Below are 18,244 nucleotides of genomic sequence, written 5' to 3'. Positions count from 1 at the left end.
CATCTAGGATTTTCATGATTTAGATCTTATGTTTAAGTATTTAATCTATTTTGGGTTGATTTTTGTATATGATGTAAGATACAAGAGTCCAGTTTCATTCTTTCACTTTGCGTATTCAGTTTTCCCAGCACCATTTATTGAAGAGACTATCCTTTCCCTATTGTATATTCTTAGTGCTTTTGTTGAAAATTAGTTGACTGTGTATGCATGGGTTTATCTCTGAACTGTCTGTTCTGTTCCATTAATCTCTGTGTCTGTGTTTTTTTTTTCCCCCCTCAGTACCATACTGTTTTGATTACTATAGCTTTGTATTATAGTTTAAAGTCAGGATGTGTGATACCTCCAGTTTTTTTCTTCCTACTCAAGATTACTTTAGCTATTTGGGGTCTTTTGTGGTTATATATAGATTTTAGGATTGTCTTTTTGTTTCTGTAAAAAAAATGTCATTTGAACTTTGATAGGGATTGCACTGAATATTCAGATTGCTTTGACTGGGAACTTTAACAAGATTAATTCCTGCAATCCATGAGCAAGCATGAGATATCTTACCATTAATTTGTGCCTTCTTTGATTTCTTTCATCCATGTTTTATAATTTTTATTGTATAGATCTTTAGCCTCTGTTAAATTTTTTGATGCTATTGTAAATGGAATTATTTTTTTAATGTCTTTTTTACCTAGGTCATTGTTAGTGTATAAAAATGCATCTAATTTTTATCTGTTGATTTCGTATCCTGCAATTTTACTTAATTCATTTATTAACTTTGATTTTTTTGATATTTTTCATATTGCTATATAGTAATATTTTAATATATTGATATGTTTTGATATTTTTGATAGTGTCTTTAGAGTTTTATGTATATAAGATCATGTCATCTACAGAGACATTTTTACTTCTCCCTTTCCAATTTGGATGCCTTTTATTTCCTTTTCTTTGCCTAATTGCTCTGGCTAGAGCTTCCAGTACTATATTAATAAAGGTGATTAGAGTGGGCACCCTTGTCTTGTTCCTGATCACAGAATAAAAGAGTTCAGGTTTTTACCACTGGGTATGATGTTAACTGTGGATTTGCCATATATGGCTTTTATTTGTCAAATGCTTTTCCTGTATCTATTGAAATGATTAATTTTTTTATCCTTCATTTTGTTGATGTAGTGTATCACATTTATTCATTTGGGTATATTGAATCATCCCTGCATCTCAGGGATAAATATAACTTGTTCATGGTATATAATCCTTTTAATGTACTATTGAATTCTTGTCTTTTTTTTTCAGTATTTTGTTGAGGATTTTTGCATCTGTGTCCACTGGGGATATTGGCCTGTAAATTTCATTTGTTGTAGCATCCTCATCTGGTTTTGGTAGCAGAATAATGCTGGCTTTGTAAAATGTGTTTGGAAGTGTCCCTTCCTCTTCAATTTTTTGGATGATTTTCAGAAGGATTAGTATTAATTCTTCTTTAAATGTTTGGTAGAATTTACCAGTGAAGCCATTTGGTCCTTGACTTTTTTTTGTTGGGAGATTTTTTTTATTACTGATTCATTCTCCTTATGCATTACTGGTTTGTTCAAATATTCTATTTCTCCATGATTCAGTCTTGGTGAGTTTTATGTTTCTAGGAATTTATCCATTTTCTCTAAGTTGTCCAGTTTATAATTGTTCACAGTGTACTCTTAATGGTTCTTTGTGTTTCTGTGGTATCTGTTGTAATATCTCCTGCTTCATTTCTGATTTTATTTATTTGAGTTTTCTCTTTTTTTTCCTTAGTCTAGCTAAAGGTCTGTCAATTTTATTTATCTTTTAGAAAGCCAACTCTTAATTTAATTGATCTTTTCTATTTTCTTTCTGGTTCTATTTCACTTATTTCTACTCTGATCTTTGTTATTTCTTTCCTTCTACTAACTGACCTGAGATTGTTCTTTTTTTCCAGTTACTTGTGGTATAAAGTTAGATTATTTATTTGAGATCTTTTTTCTTAATGTAGACATTTATTTCTATGAAATTGCATTTTAGAACTGCTTTTGCTGCATCCCATAAGTTTTGCTATATTGTATATCAATTTTTGTTTGTTTAACAAGATTTTTTTTAATTTCTCTTTTGGCTTCTTCTTTGTCCCATTGATTATTCATTCAGTAGCATGATGTTCAGTCTCCACATATTTGTGCTTTTCCCAGATTTCCCTGTTACTGACTTCTAGTTTCATACCATTGTGGTTTGAAAAGATAACTTCATATGACTTCAAACTTCTTAAATTGGTTAAGGCTTCTTTTACACCCTAACATATGATCTATCCTGGAGAATGTTCCATGAACACTTGAGAAGTATGTGTATTCTGCTGTTGTTTGATGGAGTGTTCTGTATATGTCTCTTAGATACATTTGATCCAAAGTGTCATTCAGGTTCAATGCTTTCTCATTGATTTTCTGTCCAGATGATCTATAAATTGGTGAAAGTGGGATATTAAAGTTTCTTACTATTATTGTTTTGCTATTACTTCCTTCAGATCTGTTAATGTTCGCTTCATATATTTAGGCACTCTGATGTTGGGTGCATATAAATTTACTATTGTTATTCCTCTTTATGAATTGATCCCGTTATGATTGTATAATGACCTTTTTTGGTCTCTTGTTACAGTTTTTGACTTAAAATCAATGTTTGATTCCATTTGCATGGAATATCTTTTTCTGTGTTTTCATTTTCAGCTTTTTTGTATCCTCTAAAGCTGAAGTAAGACTCCTATAGGCAGCATATAGTTAGGTATTGTATTTTAGTCCTTCAGCCACTATATGTCTTTTGACTGGAGATTTTAGTCCATTTCCATTATCAGTAATTATTGATAGTACTTTTTATCGCCATTTTGTTAATTGGTTTCTGCATGTTTTATAGATCTTTTTTTTTCCTGTTTTCCTCTCTCATTTTATGATTTGATGATTTTCTCTAGTGGTATGTGTAGGTTCATTTCTCTTCATATTTTGTATATCTTCTATAGGTTGTTGCTTTGTGGTTATCATGAGGCTTACACAGGACATCTCGTAGTCATAACAGTCTATTTTAAGCTGATAGCAACTTTCTTTGTCAGCATCCTTTCTTTTCAACTTGAAGAACTAACTCCCTATAGCATTTCTTATAAGACAGGTGTCATGGTGATTAACTCCTTTTGCTTTTGCTTTTGCTTATCTGGGAATGTCTTTATCTCTCTTTCAAATGTTTTTGATAGTTTTGCCAGGTAAAATATCTTTGGTTGACAGTATTTTTCTTTCATTACTTTGAATGTATCATCCCACTTTCCTGGTCTGCAAAGTTTCTGCTGAGAAATCCACTGATAACCTTATGGGGGTTTCTTTGTGCGTGGTGAACTTCTTTTCTCTTGCTGCTTTCAAGACTATCATTTGTCTTTGATTTTTGACATTTTTATTATAATGTGTCTCTTTGAAGTCTTCTTTGGGTTGAACCTGTTTGAGGACCTTTGAACTTTCATGTAACTGGATGTCCATATCTTTCCCCAGATTTGGGAATTTTTCAGTTATTTATTTAAATAAGATTTCTGCCAGAGGCATCTAGTTTTCTTTTTATGCCACATGTTTCACACTCTTATTGTCAAATTTTAACGAATGCCAATCTGTTGGCTGTAAAATATTCTCTCATTGTGATATTGCTTTACATTCTTCATATTTCTAAACAGATTGAGAATATTTTCATATGTTTATGAGTCATTCATAATCCTTCACCAGTGAAATGTGTCTCAAGTTTTTCCCACTTTTTGTAGTGGGTTGTTAATCTTTCTTTCATTATTTTTAAAGCCCTTCTTTACACATTTTGGAGACTAGTCATTTTTGGAAACATGTTCTCCCTGGTTATCACTTTTCTTTTCACTTTATTTTATAACCTTTTTGGAGAGAAGTTCTTACCTATTAATTTTATTAATTTATTAATATTTATAATTAATGCCTATTAATTTCTTAATTTATTTCTTGTTTATACTTTTTTTTGTTTCTTATTTGAGAAATTTTTTCTACTCTGAGTCCATAAAGCCATTCCTCTAAGTTGGTTTCTGAAACTTTTTTTATGGTTCTGCTTTTAATTATAAGTGTTTAATCCCTAGAAATTTATTATATATAGTGTGAAGAAAAGATTTGATTTGATTGTATTCCATTTGTTGAATACATCTTTATTTTCTCAATAATTTACAAAGCTAGAACTTTCATGAATCATGTTCTCATATATATTTGAATTTCATGTACTTTTCAGTTGGTTCCATTAGCTTATCTATATTACTATAGTTTTATTATATCTTTGTAATTCACCTCACCTTGATTTTTTTGAGGCATGTGTTGATTGTTCTTAGTCCTTTATTTGTTTATATACATTTTATAATGAACATTTTAAGTGTTACACAATCCCTATTGAGATTTTTGTTTGGATAAACTTAGTCACTAGGCCAAGTTAAGGAGAATTGACATTTTTATATTGAGACTATCTAAAAACATGGTTTTACTCTCTACTTATTTCAGTTGTAATGTCTTTTAAAAAGCTTAATTATATTCTTCATAAAGGGCTCATGTTTATTTTCTTAGATTTACTTTTTGGAATTATATATTGCTTTATGATTATAAATGATACCTTGTAAAATCATCTTTTTTTTCCTTAGATGGTATTTGCTAATTTACACAAATGCAGTTGACTTTTATATGTTGATTTGGCATCTGCCAACTTTGCCAAAGGCATCTGGTTTTCTTGACTGGAGAGGAAACTATGTCATCTATGAAGGGCTTCTCTCTACCACACCCTACCCCCTTTCTGACTTGAGCTCTCACCTTAGAAAGGCTTGTCTTAAGCAAAGAACAATGACATCTTCAGCCTGATTAAATCTCCCTTTGGTGAGAGCTGTTTAGAGTCTGGCTGTCAAGGAAGTGGCATTTGGAATGTGAGAGATTTGTGGAAATTATGAGGGCAATTACAAAAGCACCTCTGAAATCCCTTTCCTGTCTAGAGAGAACAGTTTTTCTCAGATACCATGTCTCATGTTTCTAGGAGGAAATGGTGCCACCTAATACTTGGCTCTGTGCCAGGAACTATTCTAAAGGTTTTACCTGCATTATCTTATTTAATATTCACAACAGCCCCATGAGGTAGATTGACATTATTCTCTGTATTTTATAGATGAGAACACAGAGGACCAGAGAGGTTAAGTAGCTTATTCTACATTACTCATCAAGGCAGTTATAAAGCCAGAATTGAACCCAAATTCCCAAGTACAGTCATAGATTTAGTACAGTCATGGCTTATCTCTTCTAATTTCGGCCGATGAGTCTTGAGACCTTGCTTCAGTCCTGACTGCCACCTGTTCACTGTGAGGCATCACCCACTCTGGCCTTGGATTTCTCATGTATAATGTGGGAATAATAAAAGCTGCTTTGTTTGCCCTGCAGGGCTGTTTTGAAGCCTAAGTAAGAGGGTTTGTAGGAAAGCACTATTCTTTCAGGGAAGCCATGGACAATAGAGGAATGATAGAAAAGTGCAGGGAAGACTTTCTTGGACAGATGATAGAGGGCAGCCATCAAAATGATACAGGAGTAGAGGTGGGAATAAGTAGTATGTGTTGGAATGACTGGAAAGAATGGCCTGACTGATATCATGGGTCTGTGTTGGAGAGAAATAGAACTTGGAGGACCAGACCCATTCTAACATGTTGATAGCCATGAATGCTGATACAGAGTATCCACACAGGTCTTGTCTTTTATATTTTCCTTTCCTTTTCTTTCTCTTCCTTCCCTGCCTTCACCCCATCTCTTTTTCCCCCCTCCTAGTCTTCCTCCTCCTCCTTTTTTTTTTTGTCTGATATGTAACCAAAATCTTCATTGCTCTGGTTGAAGCTCATTAGTGCTTATTGTATCTGTGCTTGAAAATGAAAACAATTTGTTAGCAGCCTTCTTTTTAATGATCCTTCATGTAATTAGTGAAGTTATTAAATCTCTTTCCACTGAGGGGCAACGGAATGGTTTCTTGTACACACCATGCTGATTGGCTTTGTGCCAGGTAGAAGTGCTAAATACTTCCCGACATGCACACTCAGTGATCTCTAAGCATACATGATTCTCCTGGAAGCTGGGACTGAGGCTTCAAAACAGAGATGGGCGTGTGTGTGCAAGAAGTTGGATCTGTGCCTGCAGCAAACCAGGTTTCTATCAGTTCCTCACATCTGCCTTTGCAGCCGCATTCCTATTGCTTAACTGTAGTGGTAGAAAAGGTCAATTTGTTATTATAAGAGACCTTTGTTATTATAGGAGAGTTCATTTCCACTGATCAAATTCCCTTGTCTCTGTTTTGCCCTTTTGAAGTGTTTGCTGAGCTTTTGACTGGTGCCTTTATAAAACAGAGGCTGATTAGATGGTTCTGCTCATGATTTTAGTTATCTGAAAAAGGAAGGGGCTGTCTTGAGAGATAGTGATCTCCTCATCACTGGTTGTGTTTAAGCAGATGGACTGGTAAATTGCTGGCAGCTGATATTGTCAAGGGAGTTTATGTATTGATTAGGGTTCAGGGGGTGGTGTGGACTGGCCAACCTTTCAATTCCTTTATACCTCCTTTCGACAGCTCCTCATTAGATTCTGTTATTTAATGTGACTGGCAGTAACCCTTCACTTTCTTAGAGGATGGCTCACTTTTTATTCTTCTCTGGCTGACTAGATTTGGACTTTGAAAATATTGAAGTGAAATTTGGACAATATTGCTTACCCATTCTCTTCTCAGAAACATCACACTGGAGCTGGAGCCAGGGGTATGCTGGCTTTCTATGATGTTGCTGGAGCCTATATTGAATTCTTCACAGGTTCTAAGGCATCATGCTGGGACCTGAGCGAACTACTGAATGGGTGTGGTGGCACCTCTCTAAGAACTCCTAATCCATTTAGAGGCGGGGCTACTAAAGATGCTGAAGAATGTGTACCAAGGGATGAGTGAGCATCAGTTTAACTATGGAACAATTATGAGTCCACTGTAGTATGTACATATTTATATAAATGCATGGAGAAGATCAGCAAAGATTACACACAAAATCCATAACCATGGTTTCATACGAAGGGTGGAAAATAACTAGGATGAGGCGTAAGGGGGAATTTCACCTTATCTAGACTGTTTTAACTTTTTATTTATTTTTTATAAAGATGTAATACAAATGCAAAAATTTAGCATTTTAAGGTATATAACTGAATATATATATGTGTATATATATACCTACATCTATACACACATGTACACCGCAGTTTATCATTTTATCAGTTAATGAACATTTGGATATTTTTCACTTTTTGGCTATTATAAATAATGCTGCTATGTATATTTGTATACAAGTTTTTATGTGAATATATGTCTTCAGTTCTCCTGAATATATACATAGAAATGCGATTACTGGATTATGGGAGGAACTGCCAAAATGTTTTCCACAGTGGCTGCACCATTTTACATTCCTACCAAAAGTATATGAGGGTTCCAATTTTTCCACATTCTCATCAACATGTATTATTGTCCTTTCTTTTTCATTACAGCCATGCTAGTGGATATGAAGTAGTATCTCATTTTGATTTTGATTTGTATTTCCCTGATGGCTAATGATTTTGAGCATCTTTTTATGTAACTATTGCTGTATTTTATATGTCCTATTTGGAGAAATGTCTATTCAGATTCTTTGCCCATTTTTAAGTGGGTGGTTTGCCTTTTTATTGTTGAGTTCTATATATTCTGGATACTACATCCTTATCAGAAATATAATATGTAAATATTTTCTCCAATTCTGTGTGTTGTTTCACTTTCTTGATGCTATCATCTCATTGCAAAAGTTTTTAATTTTGGTGAAGCCTAATTTATACTTTTTTTCCTCTGGTTACTTGTGTTCTAGGTGTCATGTGTAAGAAATGAGCTTAATCCAAGGTCACAAAAATTTGCTTCTGTATTTTCTTTGAAATGTTTTATGATTTCACCTCTTACATTTAGGTCTTCAATCCATTTTACATTCAGTTTTATATATAATGTGAGGTATGAGTCCAAATTTATTCTTTTACATGTGGCTATCCAGTTGTCCCATTACCATTTGTTAAAAAGATTATACTCTCCCCCTTGAATTGTCTTGATACCTTTGAAAATATTAATTCAGCATAAATGTAGGGTATATTTCTGAACTTTCATCTATAACATAAATCTTTATGTCTATTCCTGTGACAGTGCCACACTGGTTACTAAAGGTTTATAGTAAATTTTGAAATCAGGAATTGTGAGTCTTCCAACTTTGTTACTCCTTTTCAAAATTGTTTTAGTTACTCTGAGTTGCCTTAATTTCCATATGAAATTTGGAATCAGCTTGTCAGTTGCTGCAAAGAAGCAAGCTGAGAGTTTTGATAAGGATTTTGTTGAATTTGAATCATTTTGCAGAGTATTACCACCTTAACAGTATTGAATCTTCCAATCCATGAACATGAGATATCTTTCTATTTAGTTTTATTTAGTTAGATGTTCATTACTTTCTTTAAACAATATTTTGCAGTTTTCAGTGTACAAGTCTTGCACTTCTTTTGTTAAATGTATTCCTAAATAAAAATACTACTTGAATGGAATTGTTTTCTCAATTTTATTTTCAGATTGTTTATTACTACTATATAGACATACAATTGACTTTTGTATATTGATCTTGTATCCTGCAACAATGCTGAACTCACTTATTAGATATAACGGGTTGTTTTGTGTGTGGATTCTGTAGGATTTTATATGTATATGATCATGGCATACATGAATAGTTTTAATTTTTTCTTTCTGTTTTTTTGGAAGTGTCATTATCTTTTTTTTTTAAATTGAAGTACCAACAGTTACAATGTGTTACTTTCTTTTCCTGCAAATTCATTGTTGGTATAAAGAAATGCAACTGATTTTTGTAGGTTAATCTTGTATCCTGCTACCTTGCCGAATTCTTTTATCAGCTCTAGCAGTTTCTGTGTGGAACTTTTAGGGTTTTCTATATATAGTAACATGTCATCCACATATAGTGACAATTTTACCTCTTCTTTTCCAATTTGGATCCTTTTTATCTCTTTTTCTTGCCTGATTGCTGTGGCTAGGACTTCCAAGACTACATTGAATAGATGTGGTGAGAGTGGGCATCCTTATCTTGTTCCAGATTTTAGTGAGAAGACTTTCAGTTTTTCACTGTTGAGTATTATGCTGGCTGTAGGTTTGTCATAAATAGCTTTTATTATGTTGTGTCAATTTCTGGTGTACAGCATAATGCTTCAGTTATATATAAACGTACATATATTCATTTTCATACTCTGTTTCACCATAACTTACTACAAGATATTAAATATAGTTCCCTGTGCTATACAGTATAATCTTGTTTATCTGATTTATATATATTAGTTAGTATCTGCAAATCTCAAATTTCCAATTTATCCCTTCCTACCCCCTTGACCCTGGTAACTATAAATTTATTTTCTATGTCTGTGACTCTTTCTATTTTGTAAATAAGTTCATTTGTCTTTTTTTAGATTCCACATATGAGTGATATTATATGGTATTTTTCTTTTTCATTCTGTCTTACCACACTTAGAATGACAATCTCTAGGTCCATCCATGTTGCTGCAAATGGCATTATTTTATTCTTTTTATGGCTGAGTAGTATTCCATTGTATAAATATACCACAGCTTCTTTATCCAGTAATCTGTCGATGGCCATTAGGTTGTTTCCATGTCTTGGCTATTGTAAATAGTGTTGCTATGAACATTGGGGTGTGTATGTGTTTTCAAATTAGAGATTCCTCTGGATATATGCCCAGGAGTGGGATTGCTGGATCATATGTTAAGTCTGTTTTCAATCTTTTGAGGAATCTCCATACTGTTTTCCATATCGACTACACCAAACTACATTCCCTCCAACAGTGTAGGAGGGTTCCCTTTTCTCCACAGCCTCTCTAGCATTTATCATTTGTGGACTTTTGAATGATAGCCATTCTTACTGGTGTGAGGTGATACCTCATTGTAGTTTTGATTTGCATTTCTCTGATAATTAGCAATATTGAGCATTTTTTCATGTGCATATTGTCCATTTGAATGTCTTCATTGGAGAATTGCTTATTTAGGTCTTCTGCTCATTTTTGGACTGGGTTGTTTGTTTTTTTCTATTAAGTTGTATAATCTGTTTATATATTCTGGAAATTAAGCCCTTGTCAGTCTCATCTTTTGCAAATATTTTCTCCCATTCTGTAGATAGTTCTTTAGTTTTGTTCTTGGCTTCCTTTGCCGTGCAAAAGCTTATGAGTTTAATTAAGTCCCATTTGTTAATTTTTGCTCTTATTTCTATTGCCTGTGTAGAACCCCCTAGGAGAACATTGCTAAGATTTATGTGAGATAATGTTTTGCATGTGTTTTCTTAAGAGATTTATAGTGTCTTGTATTAGGTTTATAATGTCTTGTCTTATGTTTAAGTCTTTAAGCCATTTTGAGTTTATTTTTGTGTATGGTGTGACAGAGTATTCTATCTTCATTAATTTACCTGCAGCTGTCCGGTTATCTCAACACAATTTGCTGAAGAGACTGTCTTTATTTCATTGTATGTTGTTACCTCCTTTGTCAAAGATTAAGTGACCAAAAGTTTGTGGGTTTAATTCTGGGTTCTCTATTCTGTTCCATTGATCCATATGTCTGTTTTTGTACCAATACCATGCTGTCTTGGTGACTGTAGCTGTGTACTATATCTGAAGTCTGGGAGGGTTATTCCTCCAGCCTCATTCTTTTTCTTCAGTAATGCTTTGGCAATTCTGGGTCTTTGTGATTCCATATAAATTTTAATATGATTTGTTCTAGTTCTGTGAAATATGTCCTGGGTAATTTGATAGGGATTGCATTAAATCTGTAGATCACCTTGGACAGTGTGACCATTTTAACAATATTGATTCTTCCAATCCAAGAGCATGGGATATGTTTCCATTTTTTTAAGTCTTCTTTAATTTCCTTAATGAATGTTTTGTAGTTCTCCATGTATAAGTTTTTCACCTCATTGGTTAGATTTATTCCTAGATATTTTATTACTTTGGGTATTATTTTAAAAAGGGTTGTTTCTTTACTTTCTTTTCCTGTTGATTCATCATTCATGTAAAGAAATGCAGTTGATTTTTGTACATTAATCTTGTCTCCAGCTACCTTGCTGAATTCTTTGATTAGTTCTAGTAGTTCTTGTGTGGAGGTTTTAGGGTTTTCTATATATGCTATCATGGCTTCTGAATATAGTGACAATTTTACCTGTTCTTTTCCAATTTGGATCTCTTATTTCTTTTTCTTGCCTGATTGTTGTGGCTAGGACTTGAAGACTATGTTGAATAAAACTGATGAGATTGGACAACCTTGTCTTCTCCTAGACTTTAGTGGGAAAATTTTCAGTTTTTCACCTTTGAGTACTATGCTGGCTGTAGGTTCATCATAAATAGCTTTTATTATGTTGAGATATGTTCCCTCTATTCCCACTTCAGTAAGGGTTTTTATCATAAATGGGAGTTGAATTTTATCAAGTGCTTTTTCTGCATCTGTTGAGATGATCATGTGATTTTTTTAACTTTCTTTTGTTGATACGTTGTATCCCATTGATCAATTTGCATATGTTGGACCATACATGTGTCTCTGGGATGAATCCAACTTCATCATAGTGTACAATTGTTTTTATGTGTTCTTGCATTCTGTTTGCTAATTTTTTTTGAGAATTTTTGTATCTATGTTCATCAATGATATTGGCCTGTGATTTTCATTTTTGGTTATGTCTTTGTCTGGTTTTGGTATCAGGGTGATGGTGGCTTTATAGAATGAATTTGAATGTGTTTCCTCCTCTTCTGTCTTTTGGAAGAGTTTGAGAAGGATTCATACAAGTTCTTCTTTGTAAGTTTGGTAGAATTCCCCAATGAAGCCATATGGTCCTAGACTTTTGTTTGCAGGAAAGTTTTTTATTGATGATTCTATTTCAATTCTAGAGATCAGTCTGTTCAAATGATCTGTGTCTTCTTGATTTAGTTTTACTGGACTGTATATTCCTAGAAACTTGTCCATTTCATCTGTGTTGTCCATTTTATTGCCATATAGTTGTTCATAGTATTCTCTTCTGGTTTTTTATTTCTGTTTTTTTGGTTGCAATTTCTCATCTTTCATTTCTTGTTTTGTTTATTTGTGTCCTCTCTCTTTTCTTCTTGTTGAACCTGGCCAGAGGTTTGTCAATTTTGTTTACACTTTCAAAAAATCAGCTTTTGGTGTGATTGAGTTTTCTATTGTTTTTAAATCTCTATTTTATTTATTTTCTCCCTGATCTTTATAATTACTTCTTTCCTTCTGCTAACTTTAGGTGGTTTTTTTTGTTTCTCTTTTTCCAGTTGTTTTCGATTGTAGGTTAGGTTGTTTATTTGAGATTGTTGTTATTTGTTGAGGAAGGCCTGTATCACTATGAACTTCCCTCTTAGGACTGCTTTTGCTCTGTCCCATAGATTTGGTGTGATTGTGTTTTCATTGTCATTTGTCTCAAGGTATTCTTTAGTGTCCTGTTCAATTTCATCATTGACCCATTGGTTTTTTTGTAGCATGTTTAGTCTCCATGTAGTCTTTTTTTTTTCTCCTCATTTATGTTTCTGTGGTTGATTTCTAGTTTCATGGCATTGTGGTCAGAAAAGATGCTTGAAATAATTTTTTCCTCTTAAGTTTGTTATGACTTGTTTTGTGTCTGAGTATGTGGTCTGTCTTAGATAATGTTCCATGCACACTTAAAAAGAATATATATTCTATTTTTTTTTTCTTTTTGGTTGTAATGTCCTGAAAATATCAATTAAGTGTAATATATGTGTCTTTAAATCTGATGTGAATCTCTTGTAGGCAGCATATAGATAGATCTTTTTAATAACTCATTCACCTACTCTATATCTTTTGATATAAAATATTTAGTACATTTACATTAAAATAATTATTGATAGACATGCACTTATTGCTATTTTGTTAATTGTTTTGCGTTTTTTTTTTTTTAGGTCTTCTCTGTTCCTGATCTTTTCTTTTTGTTTCTTCCCTTGTAGTTTGATGCATTCCTTTATTGTTTTGTTAGGATTTCTTTTTCATTATGTTTTTGAGTATCCATTGTATGTTTTTGGTTTGCATTTAGCATGATGTTCATATATATCAACCTGTATATAGCCATCTATTTTAGCTGATAATTGAAGGCATTCTCACTTGATCTTAGCCAAAAGGCCAAGAAGCGATTGAAGGCATTCTCAAAGCACTATATTTTTACTTCCCCACCGTAAATTTTATGTTTTTGATGTAATACTTTACATCTTTTTAGATTGTGCATCCCTTAGCTACTTACTGTAGGTATAGTTGGCTATACTACTTTTGTCTTTTAGCCTTCATAGTAGCTTTTTAAGTGACTGATCCATTGCCTTCACTGTATATTTGTCTTTACCACTGAGATTTTTTTCTTGCATAAGTTTTTTTATATCTAGTTGTAGCCTTTTCTTCTCCACTTAAAAAAGACTTTTAAACATTTCACGTAGTGGTAATGAAGTCCTAATATTTTGTTAGTCTGGGAAACTTATCTGTCCTTCAGTTCTGAATGATAATGTTGCTGCATAGAGTATTATAGGTTGTAAGTTTTTTTTTCCTTTCAGCACTTTAAATGTATCCTGCTCCTCTCTTCTGGTTTGTAAAGTTTTTGCGTAGAAATCGACTGATAACCTTATGGGGTTTCTCTTGTATTTGATTAGTTGTTTTTATCTTAGTTCCTTTAAGATGCTCTCTTTATATTTTACTTTTGACATTTCAATTATAATATTTTCTGGTATGGATGTCTTGAATTCATCTTATTTGGGACACTCTGTGTTTCTTTTACTTGGATATTAGTTTCCTTCCCCATGTTAGGGAAATTTTCAGCCATTATTTCCTCAAATAAGTTTTCTGTCCCTTTCTCTCTCTCTCCTTCTTTCAGGATGCCTATAATGTGAATGTTAATATGCTTGATATTGCTCAAAAGCTCCCTTAAACTCTCATTATTTAAAAAAAAACTTTTTCCTTTTTGCTGTTCCAAATTGGTGATTTCCCCTATTCTGTCTTCCCGATCATCCATTCTTTATCACCTAGTCTGCTGTTGATTCCTTCTAGTGTATTTTTAATTTCAGTTATTGTATTTTTCAATTCTGATTGGTTGTTACTTATTCTAAGTCTTTGTTGTTGTTCTCACTGAATTCTGCCATTCTTCTCCTTAGTTCAGTGAGCATTCTTATGACTATTTCTTTAAATCTTTATTTATCAGATAAATTCCTTATCTCAGTTTCATTAGGCTTTTTTTTTTCTGGAGTTTTATTTTGTTTCATTTGGGATGGATTCCTCTGTCTCCTCATTTTATTTGACTTTGGGTTTTTGTTTTTATGAATTAGGTACCACAGCTACCTCTTCCTGGTCTTGAAGGGGTGGCTTTTGTAGGAGAGTTTCCCTTGTAGACTGCTTGCCTCAGGTGGCTTTGGCAGACTGGCTGGAGTGGGTGCAGACTGGGGACAGTTCATGTGGAGCGCTGTGCCAGAGGCCACCTTCGTCAGGTGGCTGAAGGAGGGGGTGCTCAAACAGTGGTACTTGCTAGTGCCTCTGACCCTGGAGAGGGCTCCAGCAGTTATATTTTCCCATTTGGCAAATGCTCTAGTTAGTAAATTGATTTCTTTACTATGCAGTCTAGGTGCTCTTTAAAGTGGTAATTTTTTTTTTTCCTGTTTCCCAAAGTTGGTGAGTCTGTGCTTAGGCCCCTCAGCAATCTCTCTCCCTACTGCAGATTGCTACTTCAGGGGTGTTATTCCCATGGATATGATGTCTTTGTCTTTGTTACCCATTTCTATGTGGTCCTTCTATATTCAGGAGCTGTTGAATCAACCCTTAGGAATTGCTCTACATATAGGAATAGATTTGGTGTGTTGGTGGGAAGAGGTGAGGTCAGGGTCTCGCTGTCACCATCTTGGACCCCCCCCTCCTCCCAGGATGTGTAGTTTAATACTTATTTTTTGATCCAACTGTGTTGCTTAGATAGGCTCCAGCATGAATGAGTTCTGCTTGTCATAACTCTTTTCTCCTCTGAAATCTTCTTAACTAAGAAGTCTCTTAGAGATGATGTAGTCCTACCCTTCCCCATTCTCCATTTTACTAATAGGTCACCAGGGGCCTAGAGAGGAATAGACTCATACCTAGGGCCAGCAGGTCACTGTAGAGCCAGGCCTGGCATTCAGTTCACCAAGGACTTCTGGTTGAAGGCTCTCTGGATACCTGAAGAATTTAGTTTTATCCTTTTTCTACTTGGCTGGAAACTTCTCACAGAAGGAAGCTAACCCGTTGTTCTTCTGCCTACCTCCACAGCTCTGGGTAAACCAGGAGGATGGGGTGGAGGAAGGGCCCAGTGACGTTCAGAATGGGCACCTGGACCCCAACTCAGACTGCCTCTGTCTGGGCCGGCCACTCCAGAACCGGGATCAGATGCGGGCCAATGTCATCAATGAGATCATGAGCACTGAGCGTCATTACATCAAGCACCTCAAGGACATTTGTGAGGTAGGCCAAGCTATGATAATGTATATAGGGGCACTCAGGGTGGGGCACTTTCATGAAGAAATGACATCCCTCCTGGGCTCTACCTGTGACAGTCCCAGGATGTTAGAAAGAAGAACTAGACTGGCCTCATAGATTCTGTTTAATGGGTGAAACTGCTCCCTGGGGGTTTCTCAGTCTGTTTGTTTCTCCTGTTTTTGCTATCTACCTATCTGTCTATATAACTTTGATAATCATTCCTTTCTCTCTCTCTCTCTCTCTCTCTCTCTCTCTCTCCCTCTCCCTCTCTCTCATTCTCACTCTCTCACCCTCTCTACATCTCTCTCCATCTCTCCCTCTCTCCCTCTCAGTTCCTCCTTGAATATTTATCCGTATCCTCTTGGCTTCTGATCCATTTGCCACTACCCCATGTAAGGGCCTGTCATCATTATAGTAACACATATCTCCCTCCAAGCCAATGGTTCACAAATTTGAATGTGCACCAGAGTCCCTGGAAGAGCTTGTTAAACATGAAGATTCTGGCCCTCTTCAACCTCCCCAAAGTTGTGAATTCTCAGTCTGGAGTAAAGCACATGGATCCCTATGTTTTACAAGCATCTCTGGTAGTACTGATGCTGCTCGTCTTCTTTTTCCACATAGAGAACACTGGTTTTATGAGCAGAAAAGAACTTAGGAAGAGAAATCTACAGGGTTTAAATACTGTGAGGACAAGTCTTAGCCCCTTTACTGTGTCACTCTGCCCCCAGGAGCTATGACTCTGCATTCTCTAACTTTATCCCCTCCATCTCTCTGATCTGAGTGAGGATGAGAACCCCTTTCCTCACACTCTCTTGAGCTCAGTAGAGACAAGTCTGCATTTTCAAAGGACATTTTACTAAACAGTATGGGAAAGCCAATGAGAAATATAGAAAAGAATGTTTTAAAAAGGATTTTTAAAGGAAAAACACACTCACACGTACAGACTATAGTGTTCTCCTTGACCCAAGGAAAGCTCTACTTTGAATATTTGTATCCCCTTACTTCCAGATGAGGTTTCAGGTCCTACTTTCTGTTCTCCAGCCCTGCTGAGTAGGACCAGGGCCCACTGTAGAATCAGTAGTATAGCTCTAACATGTTTCAAAGTTCTTGTTTCTTTTTTTTTTTTAATTGAAGTGTAGTTGATTCAAAGTTCTTGTTTCTTTAGAGCAGTGCTGCCTTACATAGGACTTCCTGCAGTGATGAAAATATTCTGTATCTGCACTCTCCAGTACAGTAGCCACTGGCCAGCCATCTGTGGCTTTTGAGCACTTGAGATATGGCTAGTATGAGTGAGAAATGGAATTTTAAATTTTACTTAATTTTTATTTAAATAGCCACGTGTGACTAATAGCAACCACGTTGGACAGTGCAGCTCTGAAAAGATCAAGGCTAAGGACTTTGACCCTTAACTTTCTTCACTTAAACTCATTTCCTCACCCTTCCCAGGAAGATTAAAGGTTATCTCTTCCCCTTTCCCCAGGGTTGTAAGATAGGATGGAAAGAACAAAAAAGGGCTCAGGAGACATGGAGTGCTGGCTTTTATATCTTAACTTAGTTACTGATTAACTCTCTGGCCTTGAAGGTGTCCCTTAACTCCTTTGACCTTCGATTTTCTGATTTGTCCAGTGGGCTTCATTTTACCAACTTCTTAAATTTATTGAGGAAATTAAGTAAACCTAATATTATAAATGTTTGGGAAAAGGTGATTTTCCTTTCCTGCCTTCCCTTTTCATCTGTTCACCTATCCATCCATGTCTCTCTTTTCTTTTTCTCTTCCTCCTACCTCCACACAAATAGTTGAATTTTTTTTAATTACCTTGTTGAAAGTGTTATGTGGCATTGGGCATCAAACCACTGATATGTCATTCATTCAGCAAAAATTTAGTGAAATTCTACTTAATGCCAGGCCTTGGACATAGCTCCTACCCTCAAACTTTTCTGTCCGAGGCCAACAGCATCTGAATCACCTCAGAGCTTGTTAGAAATACAGAATCTTTAACTCCACGCCAGACCTGAGTTCAAATCTGCATTTTAACAAGGTTCACATTTAACTTACAATATATATTAAGGTTTGAGGAACACTTCTGTAAAATTATAGCTATCTTATAATGTCATAGAGTATGTAATATAAGTAAATACATTCTGTTCTTTATCTAGCAGCCAAAAGATGCTGTCAAGACCTAAGTCAAGTCATATCACTCCTCTGCTCAAAACTTTCCAATGGCTCACCATTCCTTTTTGAGTAAAAGTCAAAGTTCTCGTTATTACTCACAAAGCCCTGCATGAACAACACTTCCTTGTCTCTGTGACTTCATTTCTTGCTCCTTTCCCACCTGCTCTCACTACTTCAGCCACAGTAGCCTCTTGCTTTTTCTTAAAACTGCCTGGCATTTTCCCCCCTTACAGCCTTTTCACTGGCTTTCTGCTCTGCCTAGAGCCCTTCACCTTCAGATTTCTGCATGACTCTCTTCCTCACCTCCTTCAGGTCTTTACTCAGATATCATCTCCTTGAGACCTCCCCTGACCATTCTATTTAAAATTGTAAACTTGCACTATCCTGCTTTTTTTCCTCCATTACACTTACTGCTTTCTGACATATATTTTGTTCATATGTTTTGTTTATTGTCCTTCTCTCCTGCTA

At 35.1% G+C, this 18,244-nt stretch overlaps 1 protein-coding gene and 1 long non-coding RNA gene across 2 annotated transcripts in view; both read left to right on the top strand.

Annotated features, from left to right (window-relative positions):
* ARHGEF9 (Cdc42 guanine nucleotide exchange factor 9) overlaps positions 1-18,244 on the top strand; it is a 328,329-nt gene that overhangs the window by 271,126 nt on the left and 38,959 nt on the right. The window contains exon 8 of the mRNA XM_032475623.1: positions 15,397-15,588. Within this exon, the coding sequence (XP_032331514.1) occupies positions 15,397-15,588 (192 nt within the window). The remainder of the gene's footprint in view (positions 1-15,396; positions 15,589-18,244) is intronic.
* LOC116662218 lies at positions 11,142-12,927 on the top strand. The gene is made up of 3 exons (XR_004318227.1): positions 11,142-11,156; positions 12,414-12,416; positions 12,617-12,927. It is a non-coding gene; the product is annotated as an uncharacterized LOC116662218 (long non-coding RNA).

Source organism: Camelus ferus, chromosome X (assembly GCF_009834535.1).
Source record: "Camelus ferus isolate YT-003-E chromosome X, BCGSAC_Cfer_1.0, whole genome shotgun sequence".
NCBI lineage: Eukaryota > Metazoa > Chordata > Mammalia > Artiodactyla > Camelidae > Camelus > Camelus ferus.
Note: the sequence above shows the minus strand (reverse complement) of the source record. Positions and strands in the feature narration are given on the sequence as shown.